Raw genomic sequence first — 17,222 nt, forward strand, 5'->3', positions numbered from 1 at the left:
TCAGAAATTCAATGTTAGCACTGTTACTGTGAGCTGTGTTGTGTGCCAATGCATTCCTGTGATTGGTGGAGGTCACGGGGGGGGGGGGGGGGGGGGCGGGTGTTGCGTTGAGGAAAGGAGAGCTTCGGTGAACTGGCGGTTTTGTATGTGGAAGTTTGCAATTAAACGCACGGATTGTAAGACAACCTATCTTGTCTTTGGCTTGGGAGGACTTCTGATTTCAAGACAATCTATGTCATGGTATTTGATACGCTAGGCAATGCAAACTTTTCATACTTTTCACAGGCAGGTAATGGCCAGGTAATGGATTGGAACAATATCTCGTTAACTCCGACCACTCCCCCAGATTTGTTTGTTTAAAGAATAAATATGGGAGTTTAATATTACATTTGTATGGTGCCACTCTGTTGTGTTGTGATAATAATAATAATAATTCATTGAATTTATATAGCGCTTTTCCGAGGCTCAAAGACGCTGATTGGTAGCACTGGGACTTTTAAACGAACATTACAAAGGGATTGTAATGTTAGTAGCCTAATTAAAGTATACAATGGGTAGTGGAGACAGAAATGGTAATAAAAAGCACAAAATGGTGCATACAAATTGACCAGAATGCAGGGAATTAAGTGTTAAATTCTCAAAATTGTGCCACCCATGCCAGCCCGACAGGCGCACATAACAGGCGCACCTACCCCAATGTCACGTCGGAATTCGCGTCGGAATTCGACGTTTGGATACGAACGACAGACGTCGAATCCTGACGTCTGCCGTGTGAGACCAGGTTGCGATGAAACATGTAGGAGAAAACCCCAGCAGAAAGATGACGCAAAAACAGACTACGGACAGACAAGAACGTGAGGAAGTACATACTTTTGTATTCACAGTCAGTCAAGGATTCCTCCCAGACACTATTAGAAGAAACAGTCTAATGGTAAACTGCGGAGCTACATCCCACATCATAACAGAGGAAAACAAGTTCACGAGATTTGACGAGACTTTTGACCTGAAGTCACACTACCGTACATGGAACTAGCTGACGGAACCAGGATGAACAATGTGGCAATGAAACGGGGCGACGCAGAAGTGTTCTTACAGGACAGAGGTGTTCTTACAGGACAGAGGTGTTCTTACAGGACAGAAGTGTTCTTACAGGACAGAGGTGTTCTTACAGGACAGAGGTGTTCTTACAGGACAGAGGTGTTCTTACAGGACAGAGGTGTTCTTACAGGACAGAGGTGTTCTTACAGGACAGAGGTGTTCTTACAGGACAGAAGTGTTCTTACAGGACAGAAGTGTTCTTACAGGACAGAGGTGTTCTTACAGGACAGAGGTGTTCTTACAGGACAGAGGTGTTCTTACAGGACAGAGGTGTTCTTACAGGACAGAGGTGTTCTTACAGGACAGAGGTGGTCTTACAGGACAGAGGTGGTCTTACAGGACAGAAGTGTTCTTACAGGACAGAGGTGTTCTTACAGGACAGAGGTGTTCTTACAGGACAGAAGTGTTCTTACAGGACAGAGGTGTTCTTACAGGACAGAGGTGTTCTTACAGGACAGAGGTGTTCTTACAGGACAGAGGTGTTCTTACAGGACAGAGGTGTTCTTACAGGACAGAGGTGTTCTTACAGGACAGAAGTGTTCTTACAGGACAGAAGTGTTCTTACAGGACAGAGGTGTTCTTACAGGACAGAGGTGTTCTTACAGGACAGAAGTGTTCTTACAGGACAGAGGTGTTCTTACAGGACAGAGGTGTTCTTACAGGACAGAGGTGTTCTTACAGGACAGAGGTGTTCTTACAGGACAGAGGTGTTCTTACAGGACAGAAGTGTTCTTACAGGACAGAAGTGTTCTTACAGGACAGAGGTGTTCTTACAGGACAGAGGTGTTCTTACAGGACAGAGGTGTTCTTACAGGACAGAGGTGTTCTTACAGGACTCAGAAGGAAGATGTGTCGGAGTCACACTGAGGAATGAGCTATTCATACCATCGTACCCACAGAGCATAACCTCCATACAAGCAGCCACAACTGGCGGAGACAAGGTGACTTTTCGAAAAGGACAGAACATGCTCATCAACAGAGATGGAGCCGTTTTCCGCATAGAGGAGCATGAGAGACTGGGAACGGTAAATGATGAAACATGTGTTGATTATTCAGTTAACGATATGATGTCCAGAGACAAAGTGAATTTAACTTGTGATGTAAAAACATGGCATGAGATTATGGGGTGATTATTGGTATCTTGTAATGTAGATGATGTGTTGAAATTACCAAAGGTGGTAGAGGGTATGAAGATCACAGGTAACACTAAGATAGACTGTAGTGTCTGTACTGAAGGAACATTTACCAACGTCAGAAATAGGAAACCTGACGCAAAAGCTAGTGCCCCCCCTGGAGTTAGTACATACTGACTTAGCAGGTCCCATTTACCCAACTGCTCAAGATAGACATAAGATTGCATTCACAGATGATTTCTCAGGGGCAGTGTCAGTTTATTTACTTAAAAACAAGAGTGAGACAACATTAGCAACTGAAAGATTCCTTGCAGACAGTGCACCGTACGGCTAAGTAAAGTGCATAAGATCAGATAATGGTACGAAATTCACAAGCAATTATTTTCAGTCACTGTTAAGAGATAGAGGGATAAGACATGAGACTTAAGAGACATGAGAGATTGTGCCCCTTTTCCCCTCATCAAAACGGCACAGCCGAGAGACAGTTTAGGACATTATTTGAAATGCGAAGGTGCCAATTATTAGAAAAGGGATTACTGAATGTACTGTGGCCTTATGCTGTAGAATGCAGCTCACATCTGAAATAGATGCTACAACGACCAACAATACCCCTTACTTCATGTTAAAGAAACCCATTCTGTCAAAAATGTGGCTGTTCGGCTCAGAGTGGTATGCGTATAAACACGATCATAAGAAGCTTGACCCCAGATGTGAGAAAGGGATATTTGTGGGGTACAGTAAAAACAGCCCAGCACACCTAGTATACAAACCACATACAGGAAAGGTATCAAAACACAGTCAAATTCATTAGAAAGAACAGTACGGAACAACATACTCAAACTGACGAGGATGATACAGAACTCCAGACACATCAAGGCAGAACATCTGGTAGTGAGAACAGCACACATATGCCACACCCACAGGCTGAAGAGAGCACAGGGAGTCAGGTTCGAGAGGGGAGCGACGAGACTGTAAATACAGATACAGACGAACATGATGAAAACAATGCAGATTCACAACCTTTCATAGTAAAAAACATCACTATCCCAAAAAAGACAAGAGGGCCACTGCTTCTTTGGAAATAGTTAATTAAATCATCTTCAACAGAAACCTACGGAGCCCCTCTGGGGTCACATGGTAGATTTTTTATGGATATGAATTCACTGATAGGACCAATGCTTGTTATTGTATTGTTATTTACACTTGTTATTATTTTAAGTAAAATCCAATCACATTCAAGGACAATCAGCATCACTTCCATGTCACAGTCTTCACATGTATACTATTCTTTCATGCAAAAGATGGATTGTCAAACAAATAAAGCTAATATATCCTATCAAAATGATACATCCCCTTTGTTTTATTTCCTAATTGTTTCATTAGGCACCGGATCAAGCAAGATTCAGTGTCTCTTTCACCAAAGTAATACCATCTTGATCAGCAGTGTTACGAAAGGATTGCTGGCCCAAGACCAACACCCTAAACACACTGTGCTTAAATCAGAATATCCCAAGAGCTTGACCGAATAAAGGATTATCTGTAATATATGTATTAACATTTGGGATACACATTTGCATTGTTTCTGAAGATCACAAAGGTTGAATTGAAATGCAAAACCATATGTGTTGCCTTACTGTCTGCAAATAACATGAGCATAATTCTAGTGACTAAACATAGCTACATGACACAGCCAGGTGTCTCTGTTCATACAGGCTCAAGCCTTCAGATTTGTCCAAATTCAATGTTGGTCAAAAACATATTTGCAAACCTCCAATAATAATACAATATAATAATAATAATAATAATAATAATAATAATAATAATATGTTTGTATATATTTGTTTTTAGGGCATTTCTGCTTTATTGGGATAGAGACAGTAGAGATTGACAGGAAGGATGGGTGAGAGAGAGGAGGGATGACATGCAGGATAGGTCGATGCATGCACCTTAGAGAGCTACGCCACCCAGGCACCCCCACACAATCCTATTGTTACTATAAAGATTTACAATGTTTGTCCATCTATCACTAAAAGAGGTAAGAAAACGAGACAGCATGGCTGCTTGCTCATTGGGAGTTTAGACTCGACTGTTCAGCATATGGTGACAAATGGATTTGTGAAAAGTACTTTACTAATTAAATGAGATTGATTGATGGAATCCAAAACCTTTTCATGTTTGAAGGAGCAACAAAGGTTTAGGAATACATTAGTGTGGGGACAGTATTGCATTGTGATGCGCCGATAACTTGACCACTAACTACATGACAGGGGTACTGGTTCAGATTCCAGGTCTGATGGTCAAATCTGTGAGGATGTGGACCAGCATTGAAAGGGTTAATGGTATCAGCACCTCACATTTCACCTACTACAGTTGTAACCTTGAGGCCAAGGCACGTAACCCCAAATTTGCTCCAAGGACATGTGCCTGACCTTGTGTCTCTTCCCGCCTCTCATATGGTGTATGGAATGAGACAGAAAAAAGACTCAATTTCTATGTCATTTGTTTCAACACAACAAGTAACATTCTATACTATCAAAACACTGGTTTGACATTTTTGTCGTGCATCCATGACTCCTTTTCTAGCCCTCTTCCGGAAGGTTCTGACAGGAAAGACTGATTACAGTCACAAGACGTGGAGAGAGGGATCCTCCTCCCTGGCTCTTTAATTCTGTTCCCATCTGGTGTTAGACCCAAATCTCCACATTTGGCTGACCCCATCCTTGCTTCCCATCATCCCTTTGAAAAAGGCTCTGTGAGAAGTAATGCATTGCACTGGCTGCATTCCACCGCTGAGTTTAATAAACATTTTAAAAAGACAAATAATCCCACAGCATGTCCCCCCTGGCACATCCAGAGCTGCGTCACTATCGCTGAGAAGACGACGAAGTCATAGAGGAACTTAGCCAACGAATAACAAGAAAAACCATATGGATTTCTTTCGAGCTAATGATGCAGCATTAGAGGTTCTCTCTCTCTCTCTCTCTCTCTCTCTCTCTCTCTCTCTCTCTCTCTCTCTCTCTCTCTCTCGCTCTCTCTCTCTCTCTCTCTCTCTCTCTCTCTCTCTCTCTCTCTCCCTCTCCCCCCCCCCTCTCTCTCCCTCTCCCAGTATATATACTGGATTATAAAAATTGTGTTAGGCAATGGATGGTTCTAAGAGAACATAAACTAGGCAAACAAAGTTGAGCTAATTTATTTCATACAGTATTTATTCTGTTATTGTCCTAACATATTGAAAGCTTTGGGAAAATACTGAGTGGGTATATGTATTTAGTTTTAATTGCAGTTTTCTGGGGATTCATACTCAATTTCAAAGGAATTGTGATCTTCCTCAATGTTATTGTGAACAACAATGCAAGTACGGAGCCATTTCTTAAAGTCCACTGAATCAAACTGCAGGTGAGTTCTCTGCTTCTCTCATCCAACCAACTCTCTTCTTTCATCAAATGTTATGTTATGTCCTTATATCCCTTGAGCAAGTGTGAGTCGAATATAGTATTTATTCTTCAGATAATATTATATATATATATATAATTATTTTTTACGAATATATACAAACCACATTTCAATATAAAACATGTTGTGTGTCAGTTGTCAATGATGATTCTCTTAATTGATTCTGATATAGAAAAAAAGGAATGGATAAACAATTGCAAGAACTAGAGCCACGTTCCTTGAACTAACCCTACCTGCTTAATACACGGCTGTAAATTAAAGGGTGAGTTTTGTCAAAAAGATCTAGCAGATAGCATCATCAGCCACAAAGAAACATTTACATTTAAATGCAGCCCTTGTTTTAGGTGAACTTAGAAATATTCATCCCTCCTGTTCAATGTGAAAATTGACAGTAAATATTGTGGAAATATTATTGAATTGTACTTATATTATATATATATTAAAGTACAATTCAAAACTGGAGAAGCAGTTTATGCATGCACACATAAACAGAATGGGACATGATAACTACTGTGTGAAAATCAATGGAATCTGGACAAATAGCCTCAGTGCGTGTGGTGTTCACCCTGGTGTTCACCCTGGTGTTCACCCTACTCCACCTCATACTACTGCATGTTGTAACCCTACTCCACCTCATACTACTGCATGTTGTAACCCTACTCCACCTCATATTACTGCATGTTGCTCTCTCTTGCTGTGCGATGCATCATTTTGTGTACTGGTGCACATGTGCTTGTTAGACAGCTTCTTCCAGCCTACAGATTGATACGTCTCCTACCCCAGGTATTAATGTGATTCCTCAAACCCCTATTTCTAAAGAGGACAGGCATTCATTAACCTCTAATGCTGACAGCAGAGAATGCAGAGGTGGGTTTTAATGTTAAGTGAAATGATGGAGAGTTCAACAAGAAAATATTATGACCCTCAATTTTATGACATTGTATGACATTTTATGACAGTTCCCTCTTGAGTATGACAGCCTAATCAATATAATTGGGATCTACTGACGTAAAGATGCCCTCTGCTGACCTAGAGTATCAAAAACACCTGCCTAACCCCTTTCTCATTCTGCCTCCCTTATTCTTTAGTCGTCCCTCATCCAAGCCCAGTTTAGCTGCAGATTCTCTAGTTTAGTTTTCACAAACAACAATAGCTTCAATGACAAAAACACATTTATGAATGTAGATTTGGTTCACTCAGTTCAGTGTGTAGTTTTTCACTTTGCTGAGTTCAAAATATTGAATGATATTGAGTCTTGTGACTAGTAAACTACTGTAGCTAGTTCACTTTCCATCTGAAAGAATTGGTGGGTGGATCAATACACACTGAACTTTACCAGGGTATTTATTTACCTGGTGTTCCGTTGTGAATGGGATTTTAGATATTGTAGTAGTAGTAGAAATATATTATTTATAGTGATAGTAGTATGGTAGTAGTAGTAGTAGAAGAAAACCCTATTATGGGGAAATTGGTTTTGCAACAAATCATAAATACATCAAGAGACATTGACTCACAGGACACAATATAGAGACAATATTCAGTCAGTCAGTGTTGTGACGTGCAGATGGTGCTGTGGTGGTGACCTGTTCAAAAGAGATATAGCAGCACAGATGCTGAATCTTGCTGGGTTTGAACTTTTCAGAAGTTTTCTTTTTTTGTTCGTGGTGTCCAGACTTTCTGTGGAGCCCCAATGATCTTACCACAGATCTTGGATATCCTTCTATTTTGTTTGAACATATTGATATTTCCAAACCAGCAGATGGCACGACAGACTGGCTTGTCAATGTTCCCAAAAAATAGTTTTCCTTAAAAAGAAGAGACTCCATTCAGGCTGTAAAGTTGTCGAGTTCCCCCTTACTACCTATTACAGTGTTACGTTGAAAAACACTTGTGAAAATATGTCCACTGTCTTCATAAAACACATTTTTAGTTTGGTCATGCTTCTTCCGTGTTATTTCCATAAGTGATACAGTGTTCAGCCAATCAGGTTGCATAAAAGTTATAAACGTTCAAAATCAAAGTCAGGCGTTGAATTTTTCAGTAAGCATCACTTTGATTTTGAACGTTAACGTATTATAAACGGTCTTACTTACACTTTTTGTTAATTTGACTACAGAATACGTGTCTGACTGTAGAATACGTGTCTCTTTAACGTTTGGTTGAACTCCAGCCATAGTGAGTTAATTTTTCATTTTATTGGACAGATACAGTGAGGACAGATACAGTGAAGACAGACAGGAAAGTAAGGGAGAGAGGGCATATTAGCAGGGCATGGGCAGGATTCAAACTCATGCCGACATGGACATGTGTGCACTGTAGACCGTGGTGCTAGACCACTGGAACACCCCAGGCCACTAGCCATAGTCATTTATATGTGACAAAAATGTTGAACATCCATTGTGTCCAGGCAGCTTTTCTACCTCTGGAGAGCCTCCCAGTCATCTGACTAATTGTTTCTGTCTCTTTAGGCTCTCTGTTTGAAAGGCTGAACACTTCATCCAAAACTATCTGGTTATGAGAAGCTGCTTCCTCTTGGCCAAGTGGTGAGTTACCTCCATGTCACTATGAAATATACCACTTGTAAGTGTTCCCAAAAGTTACTAGACCTCTGAAAATGAATCAATTTGAGTCATTATGTAGTATAGAAAGTAAACACATACTCCCTGTTTAATGCCACAATCTGTAAAAAAGTAAAAAAAAGTAAAACAGTAAGTAAAAAAGTAAAAAAAGTAAAACAGGCTTATATTTTGAGTAATTATGGGGTAAGATAGCTGTATAAAGCTCATGAGGCATGAACAAGTTCAAGTTTACACATTACACAAATTAGTGTAACAGAGTAACATTCTCACGTGAATAAAAAATTGTTACAAGACATAAGTGAGACAATTGGACAAATAAGACAGGACACAATTTAGCAGTACAAATAGTAAAAAAAAATATATAAATAAATAAATAAATAAAAGAATACAGTATTGCACTCTGTGGCAGTGGGTGTAAGGGGTAATGTTAAGTCAAGTGACTTTGTGCTTAAGGGTAGGTAGTCCATATACATGGGATGTGCTTGGGGATAATAGTCATTTGTCTTCAGTATGAGCCAGGTGGCCTGGGGGATGTAAGTAAGTAAGTAAGTAAGTAAGTAAGTAAGTAAGATGATGAATTGCATTTTGTGGCTTTAACACCTTTAACATGGATTGTGGCTCTAACATCTCTTGTGTGTGTCCCATGCAGGCAGGGCAGATGTTTGGAGAGACTGCTCTCCAGCGGAGGCTGTGCTTGAGCACCATCTATCTGTGGGCAGCAGGGGTCGCGTTTGCCGCAGACCCTCCTTGGCCCTGCCCACAGCGCTGCCAATGTTACTCTGAACTGCTGGAGGTGAACTGCTCTGGGCGCTACCTAACCATGGTGCCCGACGGCCTTTCAGAAGACACCCAGCTTCTAAACCTGACCTTTAATAACCTCAAGACGCTGGGGCGCAAACAGTTCTCTGGCCTGACCAGGCTGTGGGATTTAGATCTGAGTGACAATATATTGACGGTGATCGAAGTAGACGCCTTCCTTGGTTTGCCGAGTCTGCTGACGCTACGGCTTAGCGGCAACCGCCTGAAGATCATCCCCGTGGGGGCGTTCTCCGGCCTGCCTAGTCTCCGCCTGCTGGACATCAGCGAGAATGATATCCTGGTCCTGCTGGACTTCACCTTTCGTGATTTGGCAGCTCTGCAGCGAATTGAGGCGGATGGGAACGACCTTGTGTTCATCTCCCACCGGGCTTTTATGGGGCTGTATAGTCTACAGGTGCTCCATCTTGACCGATGCAATCTGACCTCCGTGCCAACAGAGGCACTCACACAACTGGGGGGACTGACACGTCTGCGCTTCCACCGGCTTGGTATCACGGCGTTGCCGAACCACTCTTTCCGACATCTGGGGCGCCTAAGGGAACTTGGGGTGTCCCACTGCCCCTGGCTGGAGACTCTGGCCTCAAACAGCCTCTTTGGGCTGAACCTCACATCCCTGACCATAAGCCACTGCAACCTGAATACCGTTCCCTACTCCCCCCTGCACCACCTTGTCTACCTTCGCTACCTGGACCTTTCCTTTAACCCAATCACCTCTATCCAGGGGAACCTGCTTGGGGATCTGCTACGGCTCCAAGAGTTCCACCTGGTGGGGGGAAGATTGCTGCGCGTGGAGCCAGGGGCCTTCCGCGGTCTGGCACACTTCCGTTTGCTCAACGTCTCTGGAAACCTGCTGGCTACACTCGAGGATGGGGCTTTCCATTCCACTGGCAACTTAGAAACCCTACGTCTGGACAGAAACCCGCTGGCTTGCGACTGCCGCCTTCGGTGGCTGGTGCGCAGACGCCTGCATCTGGACTTTGAGGGGTTTCCACCAGTCTGTGCCACTCCTGTTCAGGTGCAAGGCCGGGTGTTCCAAGACTTCAGTGAAGCCGAGCTCCCGGGCCTGTTCACCTGCCGCCACTCTCGTATTCTGAACCGAAAGCTTCAAGAGGTGCGGGTGGATGAGGGACAGACAGTTTTATTATACTGCTGGGCAGATGGTGATCCTATGCCATCGATCAGCTGGCTGAGCCCACAGCGAATGTCTCTGTCGGCCACAGGGAGAAAACGTGTTCTCGCCAATGGCTCCCTGGAGGTGCGCTACGCCCAGATGCAGGACAGTGGCACGTACCGTTGTGTGGCATCCAACGCAGCGGGCAATGATAGCTTCCCCATCCACCTGCGCGTGCTTGGCTTTTCCTCTTCTTCACGCAATCGCTCCAACAACCTCTATCCGGACAGTTGGATCCTTTCCTCTGGCTTCCCAGGATTCAACAGTTCTGCCCAAGGTCCTCAACCATACCCGTTTGATGCCAAGACGTTGGTGATCGCAGTGACTATGGGCTTCCTCTCCTTCCTCAGCTCTGTAATTTTTTGCTTTATTTTCATGTTCTTTTGGAGCCAGGGCAAGGGCCAGATCAAGCGCTCAGCTTCCATTGAATTTGTCCCACGGAGTGCCACATCAACTAATAGTGGAGTTGGGATGAACTACATGGAATCTGGCAGATTTACAATGAAGCTCATTTGAGTCAATGGGTGTAATTGAATGCCATGAATAAATATCAGCCCCGGATTTACTACACTCTACATCCTATGGACTCCCCTGACAACAATCAAAGTCTTAAAAAAAGGGGCAATAAGCTGCCTGCTACCATGGCTGCAACGCAGTATGCTGCTGCAACAAACCAATAAAGGTTTCCACATTAGTCTAGCACAAAGCAAAATGTGAAATATTAGAAGTAAGCATGTTGTGGGGCGCTTGGTGGCGTAGCACACTAAGGCGTCAGCCATGTAATCGCAGGGGCCCTGGTTCGATTCTGGCCGTCAACATAGTACGCATGACCTGCATGTCATCCCTCCTCTCTCTCACCCATTCTTCCTGTCAGTCTCTACTGTCTCTATCCCATTAAAGCAGAAATGCCCTAAAAACATATATAAAAAAAAAAAGAAGTAAGCATGTTGCTGACAACTGCAATCATTACAAGATTTGAAAACATACCTATTAGTATGGTATTTCCAGACACGCCGGGCATGCAACAAGTTACAAAATGAGCAGGACGAGAACGAGCCTGAGGCTGGTACCAGACTGGCTGGTGAGGACAAGTCAGGGAAGGAGGGGGAGGTGGTCAGAGAAGGAGGGGGAGGTGGTCAGAGAAGGAGGGGGAGGTGGTCAGAGGAGGGGGAGTTGGTCAGAGAAGGAGGGGGTGGGGTCAGAGAAGGAGGGGGTGGGGTCAGAGAAGGAGGGGGAGGTGGTCAGAGAAGGAGGGGGAGGTGGTCAGAGAAGGAGGGGGTGGGGTCAGAGAAGGAGGGGGTGGGGTCAGAGAAGGAGGGGATGGGGTCAGAGAAGGAGGGGGTTGGGTCAGAGAAGGAGGGGGTGGGGTCAGAGAAGGAGGGGGAGGTGGTCAGAGAAGGAGGCGGAGGTGGTCAGAGAAGGAGGCGGAGGTGGTCAGGGAAGGAGGAGGTGTGGTCAGGGAAGGAGGGGGTGTGGTCAGGGAAGGAGGGGTGTGTGGCTTTCACAGCGACAAAATGATTTTGGTTACAATAGTCACACTATATGAAAGCACACATTGGTGCTTGTAGTGTTTATGTAATAGTTAGAGCCTTTGCCTGTAGCATGTGACTGTTCTTGCAGAGAGAATTCATCCCAACACACTCTTTATATACTTGTTTCCTGTCCCTACTATCCATATCCCACTTTCAGTCTCATGAGAATTAGAATTTGCTTATTTTAGACAATAACAAAATGAATCACATATTCAATTATGGTGCTTTGGTTTGGTGCTTTGGTGCTGCCTTTCGAGCGCTCAAATGTACAACTTTCATATTAACGTATTTCACATACGTATGTCTCTGGGCAAAGTAGTTTTTAGCAACACATTCACATAACATATATACTAATACTGAATTTCTCACATGGCAAAGGATTGGTGCACTACAGAAGAGTAAGGGCCAATCCCAATTCACTCGTACGGCTTCGTTTTCACCCCTATGGCTTCGTTTTGCGCGTTCACGTTTAGGGGTAGGGCTATCCCAATTCATATTTCATCGAGCCATGGCTTCATTTCGAGGCCTAACTATAGCTTCATTTCGAGCGATTCCAGGACCAGACTAGCTTTGAAGCCATAGGGGTACGCTACCCCTTGATTCCAGGATGCATTGCGAATCATCTACAGAAATGTTATGTCGCTCTATTCAATGCGGAAATGTCATTTTACTTTCTCTGTAATTACTGATTAATAAAGATTTGAAAAATTATGATAACCATCTTATTATCTTAGTTTAATGTAATTTCAATGCATTATAGACCTTTTCTTTACAACAAGCATAACAAAAAAATCGCTGTTATGCCGAGGTGCCTATGCTTAACATAGAAAGTTCCACAGTCCAGCGCGCTCGGGTTTAACAGTAGAGGACTGGTAGCCTACCTGATCACTTCCATTAGACTATCAAAGCAGTACACCGGAGCACTCATATCTGCGCGTTTGTCACAGGGTGACAGTCCCTGTTCCTCTGCCCGGCGTCAGTCCAATGGAATCGTCAAGCACAGCCTTCCCCATAGAAATAGATCGGTGCGCGATTACAGAGATGTACAATCATGTTTATTTAGAAATAAATTGTGGTGTTTGACAGCGGATGATGGTAGACATATTTAATGTTAAGTTATCTATCTAAAGTTATCTATCCACAGGCTGATATGTGCATTAAAGGCGCGAATCCCCCCTCCCCCTCCCCCCTGGTGGTATATGACGCTATCTGTATTGCGGCACTTATTATACCAAAACAACTCGCAATCTAATCCGAGCAGTTGTTATTATGTAATATTATCGATGGATGTGCCATTTTTGATTGAGGGCAGTGAGCGGGAGACTCATCAAGGACATGTAGTTAATTAATGCAGTGGACAGCGGCTGTTTCTCCAGCTTTAATAAAATTAAAGTCATACATTTTTCCATGTTTCCCATTGATGGTATATGACGCCGTAAATTTAACTAAAGTTCAGCCGCGAAGTTGTTGCACTGTTGTCCTAAATCAGTGCAGACTGGCAGGGTAGGAGCACAGGTTTCATACAGGTTAGAGCGCCGTTATTCTGTCATGGTCTGATAATGAGTGAGTGTCAATGCTTTTCTACGATAATACTGATGACGTATCAGTTTTGAAGGGTTGTCCCATTTCATAGGGGTAGATTTCAAACCCGACGGCTTGTGGCTCTGTTCGAAGGCCTTGGCTCGAAATCGAGTCACACTCGAAAACGAGCCATAGGGGTAGAAAAGGGAATCGGATTGGGCCTAAGAGTACACTACAGAAGAGGGAGTAAGACTAACCTACTGTACAACATAATTACTAGGGTTTCTTATTAATATTGTGTACTTCACACTTATTATTAGCACTTTTTATGGTGCAACAATACAATGTATGTATTTATTAGAATGTGTAGCCTTTTATTACTGAGATTAACTTCATTTAAGATTACATTTAAGTTTGGTGGTGCACATGAGCAAGTTCAAAAAGGTTTAGTTTTTAACAGCCCTGAGACAAGATGTGTTAGTTCCCAATCATTATGTGTTGGATTATGGTTGTGTCCTGACTCATTAGCTAATTTAATGTGCCATGTAAATTAGAACAATGTCGCCATCTTCCATTGACAAAGAATGACGAGCAGTGGCTTTGTAGAGTCGTGTCGTGTTCATATCTTGACAGACATACAGTACAAGCCGTCTGTTTGCACTGCATTCTGTTGAAAAATACTGCCATCAGAACTCAACTCGGTGCTCTATTTGACATGGCTTGACTCTTTTTTCGTGATGATGAAATTAAAATATATATATATTAAGAAAACACCATCCAGGAGGACACTTTGCGAGTGTCAGAGCACAGGGACCGTTGCCCCCTTTCACCCTTTACTGTGCACATGCCTGGTTAGACTGAGTTTTCCATCTGAATACACAGATATTATGTCCTCAAGAGGTAAAAAAATCGTTTTACTTAGGTACAGTGGGCTCAAAACGTATTGGCATCCCTGACAGAAAATGAAAATGAACAAACAGTAAAAAAAAGAAAATCTAAACAATGTATTTATAGACAAACTAGAAATACCAACATGTGATAAATACTGTGCTTTATTAATGTTCCATTGAAACCAACAAAAATCATTTACTGATTTAATTAAAAATCAATTTCCTCCAAATCAATTATTGGCACCCTTACAGATTATTGTAAATAACACCTACCAAAATTAAACCAGGTATTACATTCCACTTATTTAAGTGTATCTATGTGTTATGGAACTGTATTGAGTGATTACATCACTTCCTCTTTCACTAGGGTATAAGAATGAGGTAACACACATGCAATATCCCTTTGTCATCCAACACCATGAAGAAAACAAAATAATTGGCAGTTCTAAAGAGGCAGATGGTCGTAGACCTTCATAAATGTGGTAATGGCTACAAGAAAATCCACAAACAATTGAATATACCACTGAGAACTGTCAGAGCAATTATAAAAAAGTTCAAAAAATATGGAACTGTTGAAAACCTCATGGGTAGAGGATGCAACTGCATCTTGCCGCCCAGGATACTGAGGAGATGGTGAGAGAAGCAATACAATCCCCAAATCACAGTGAAAGAATTACAGGCCTTGGTTGCATCTTGGGGTCACCAGGTTTCAAAAAGCACCATCAGACGCCACCTCCATAACCACAGCCTCATTGGAAGTGTTGCCAGAAGAAAGCCTTTTCTGACCACAAGACACAGAAGAAAGCCTTTTCTTACCACAAGACACAGAAGAAAGCGCTTGGAGTTTGCCAAACGTCATTGACATTATGACTGGTACAAGGTGCTTTGGTCAGATGAGACCAAAGTAAAACATTGTCAGACACAGCATCAGCATGTTTGGTGTAGGAACAGAGATGCTTACAAGGCGAAGCACCTCATACTCACGGTGAAATATGGTTGTGGGTCAGATTTAATTCCAGAGGTCCAGGGCCACTGGTTAGGATTGATGGCATAATGAATTCCACCAAGTGTCAGGCAATTTTGGCTGAAATTCTGGTTCCCTCTGCCAGAAGGCTGAGACTTGGCCGTAGGTGGACTTTCCAACAAGACAATGACCCAAAGCATACCTCAAGATCCACACAGAAATGGTTCTGTGACAACAAAATCAACGTTCTGCAATGACCATCTCAGTCATCAGACCTCAATCAAATCGAAAACCTGTGGGCTGAGTTGAAGAGGTCAGTTGATAAGCACAAACCCAAGAATGTGAAGGAACTTGAAAGGATATGCCAAGAGGAATGGTCCAAAATCCCTCCAAATGTATTGCTTAACCTTGTAAAAAATTACAAGAAGAGACTCCATGCTGTTATCCTTGCCAGAGGTGGTTGCACTAAGTACTAGGTGAAGAGTGCCAATAATTCTGAAACCTTGATTTTGTTGAAATATTTTTTTTATTGATTGTTAGGATTTTGGTTGTTTCCATTGAAACATTAATAAAGTACAGTATTTGGTACATGTTGGTGTATTCCCTTTCTCTAAAATTCTATTGTTAATTTTTAAAAGTATTGTTTGTACATTGCTGGTCAGGGGTGCCAATAATTCTTGAGCCCACTGTAAATGGGACAGTGTCATGCATGCTTACTCGCTGCTGGGACAGATAATGGAAGCACATGGAACCACATTACTGTTCCCAAAAGTACCACTGGGCTTCCATTTAAACTGTACTGAAGTTGAGTGCATCAACGTGCTGCTCTATGATTGTGCAATAGTTTGCTGTTAACTTGAATAGGCCTAAACATGTAGACCCCTTCACTAAACGTAAGACATACTGTATAATGGATATATGGATTAGGAGGATTTAAACTAGAGTAATAAACTGAAGTGTTTAAACTACTAATGCTACACGTACAATGATATATATAGAGAAAGTGGAGATAATATTACTTTGAACATTATTATTATTATTTATTAATATTACTTTGTTTGAGAACACCATATTGCACCAGTCACCGCTAATACTTGGCTGTAAACATGTATTTCTGATATTACTGTTTTATCATTATTGATGTTTTATTTACATATATTTAACCTTCATTTAACTAGGGAAAACACACTGAGACCCAGGTGTCTTTTACAGGTCTATTATATGTATGTTATATATATGTATATTTATACAATTACAAAACAACACATTGAATGTACAACACAATTGAAGACAGTAAAATACAAAATACACACAATAATTAATCCAACATTATACTATATACATCTATATCAGCATACTTATTTCACCAACAGTAATCTGCTTAATGTGTTACACAATGATGCACTATGGCTTCTGTAGAAGTAACCTCTCATATTCAAATGGACCCTCATTGTTCTTGCATTACTCTGACCTGTGAAAAATGTTCTGTTATGTTTTATTCCACAATTGCCTATGGCCTACTTGTTCACCTTATGTAGGTTACAAAAGATGCGGGTTAATTACTGTATGTACCTTTTTGTTATCAATAACTACATTGATAAGTCCACCAACTGAGCTAAGTGTGCGACAGTACCACCACCAGCTGAGAGGCAGAAGAGGATAATAGAAGACACAGTTTGGAGGATAACTGACTCAGCAAACAAACAAAAACGCAGGGAGAAAACAGACACTGTAGGCCCGTACCAGCGCACTGCCACCAAGCCAAGCCGACAGTACCTTTGTGTTTATGATGGTGTCATGTTGCAGCACTTTGTCAGAGACAGTTGATCAAAAAAGGGGATAATTAATTCAAACTGAAAGCCGTTTTTGAAGAGCAAAGATCAAAGAGCAAGATCAAAAAGCATGTCAAGCTTTTGATCAAGGAGATAATGAGATTCTTGCATATTGACTATTACACTATTCAAGTGCATAAACCCACGTATCCCCATATGCTGCCGGTATTAAAAACATAGGAGCTGCAGTGTGAGTGATTTCTTGCCATCATTGGGCCTAGGCCCACACG

At 42.1% G+C, this 17,222-nt stretch overlaps 1 protein-coding gene across 1 annotated transcript; it reads left to right on the top strand.

Annotated features, from left to right (window-relative positions):
* Positions 1-2,063: 2,063 nt before the first annotated feature.
* Positions 2,064-10,769, top strand: lingo4a (leucine rich repeat and Ig domain containing 4a; the record flags this gene model as incomplete). The annotated part of the gene is made up of 2 exons (XM_080531625.1): positions 2,064-2,123; positions 8,913-10,769. 2 exons carry the CDS (start codon positions 2,064-2,066, stop codon positions 10,767-10,769), a joined length of 1,917 nt encoding a protein of 638 aa, XP_080387751.1.
* Between the last annotated feature and the right edge of the window lie 6,453 nt (positions 10,770-17,222).

This window comes from Nansenia antarctica, assembly GCF_963989245.1.
Source record: "Nansenia antarctica genome assembly, chromosome: 5".
Taxonomy (NCBI): domain Eukaryota; kingdom Metazoa; phylum Chordata; class Actinopteri; order Argentiniformes; family Microstomatidae; genus Nansenia; species Nansenia antarctica.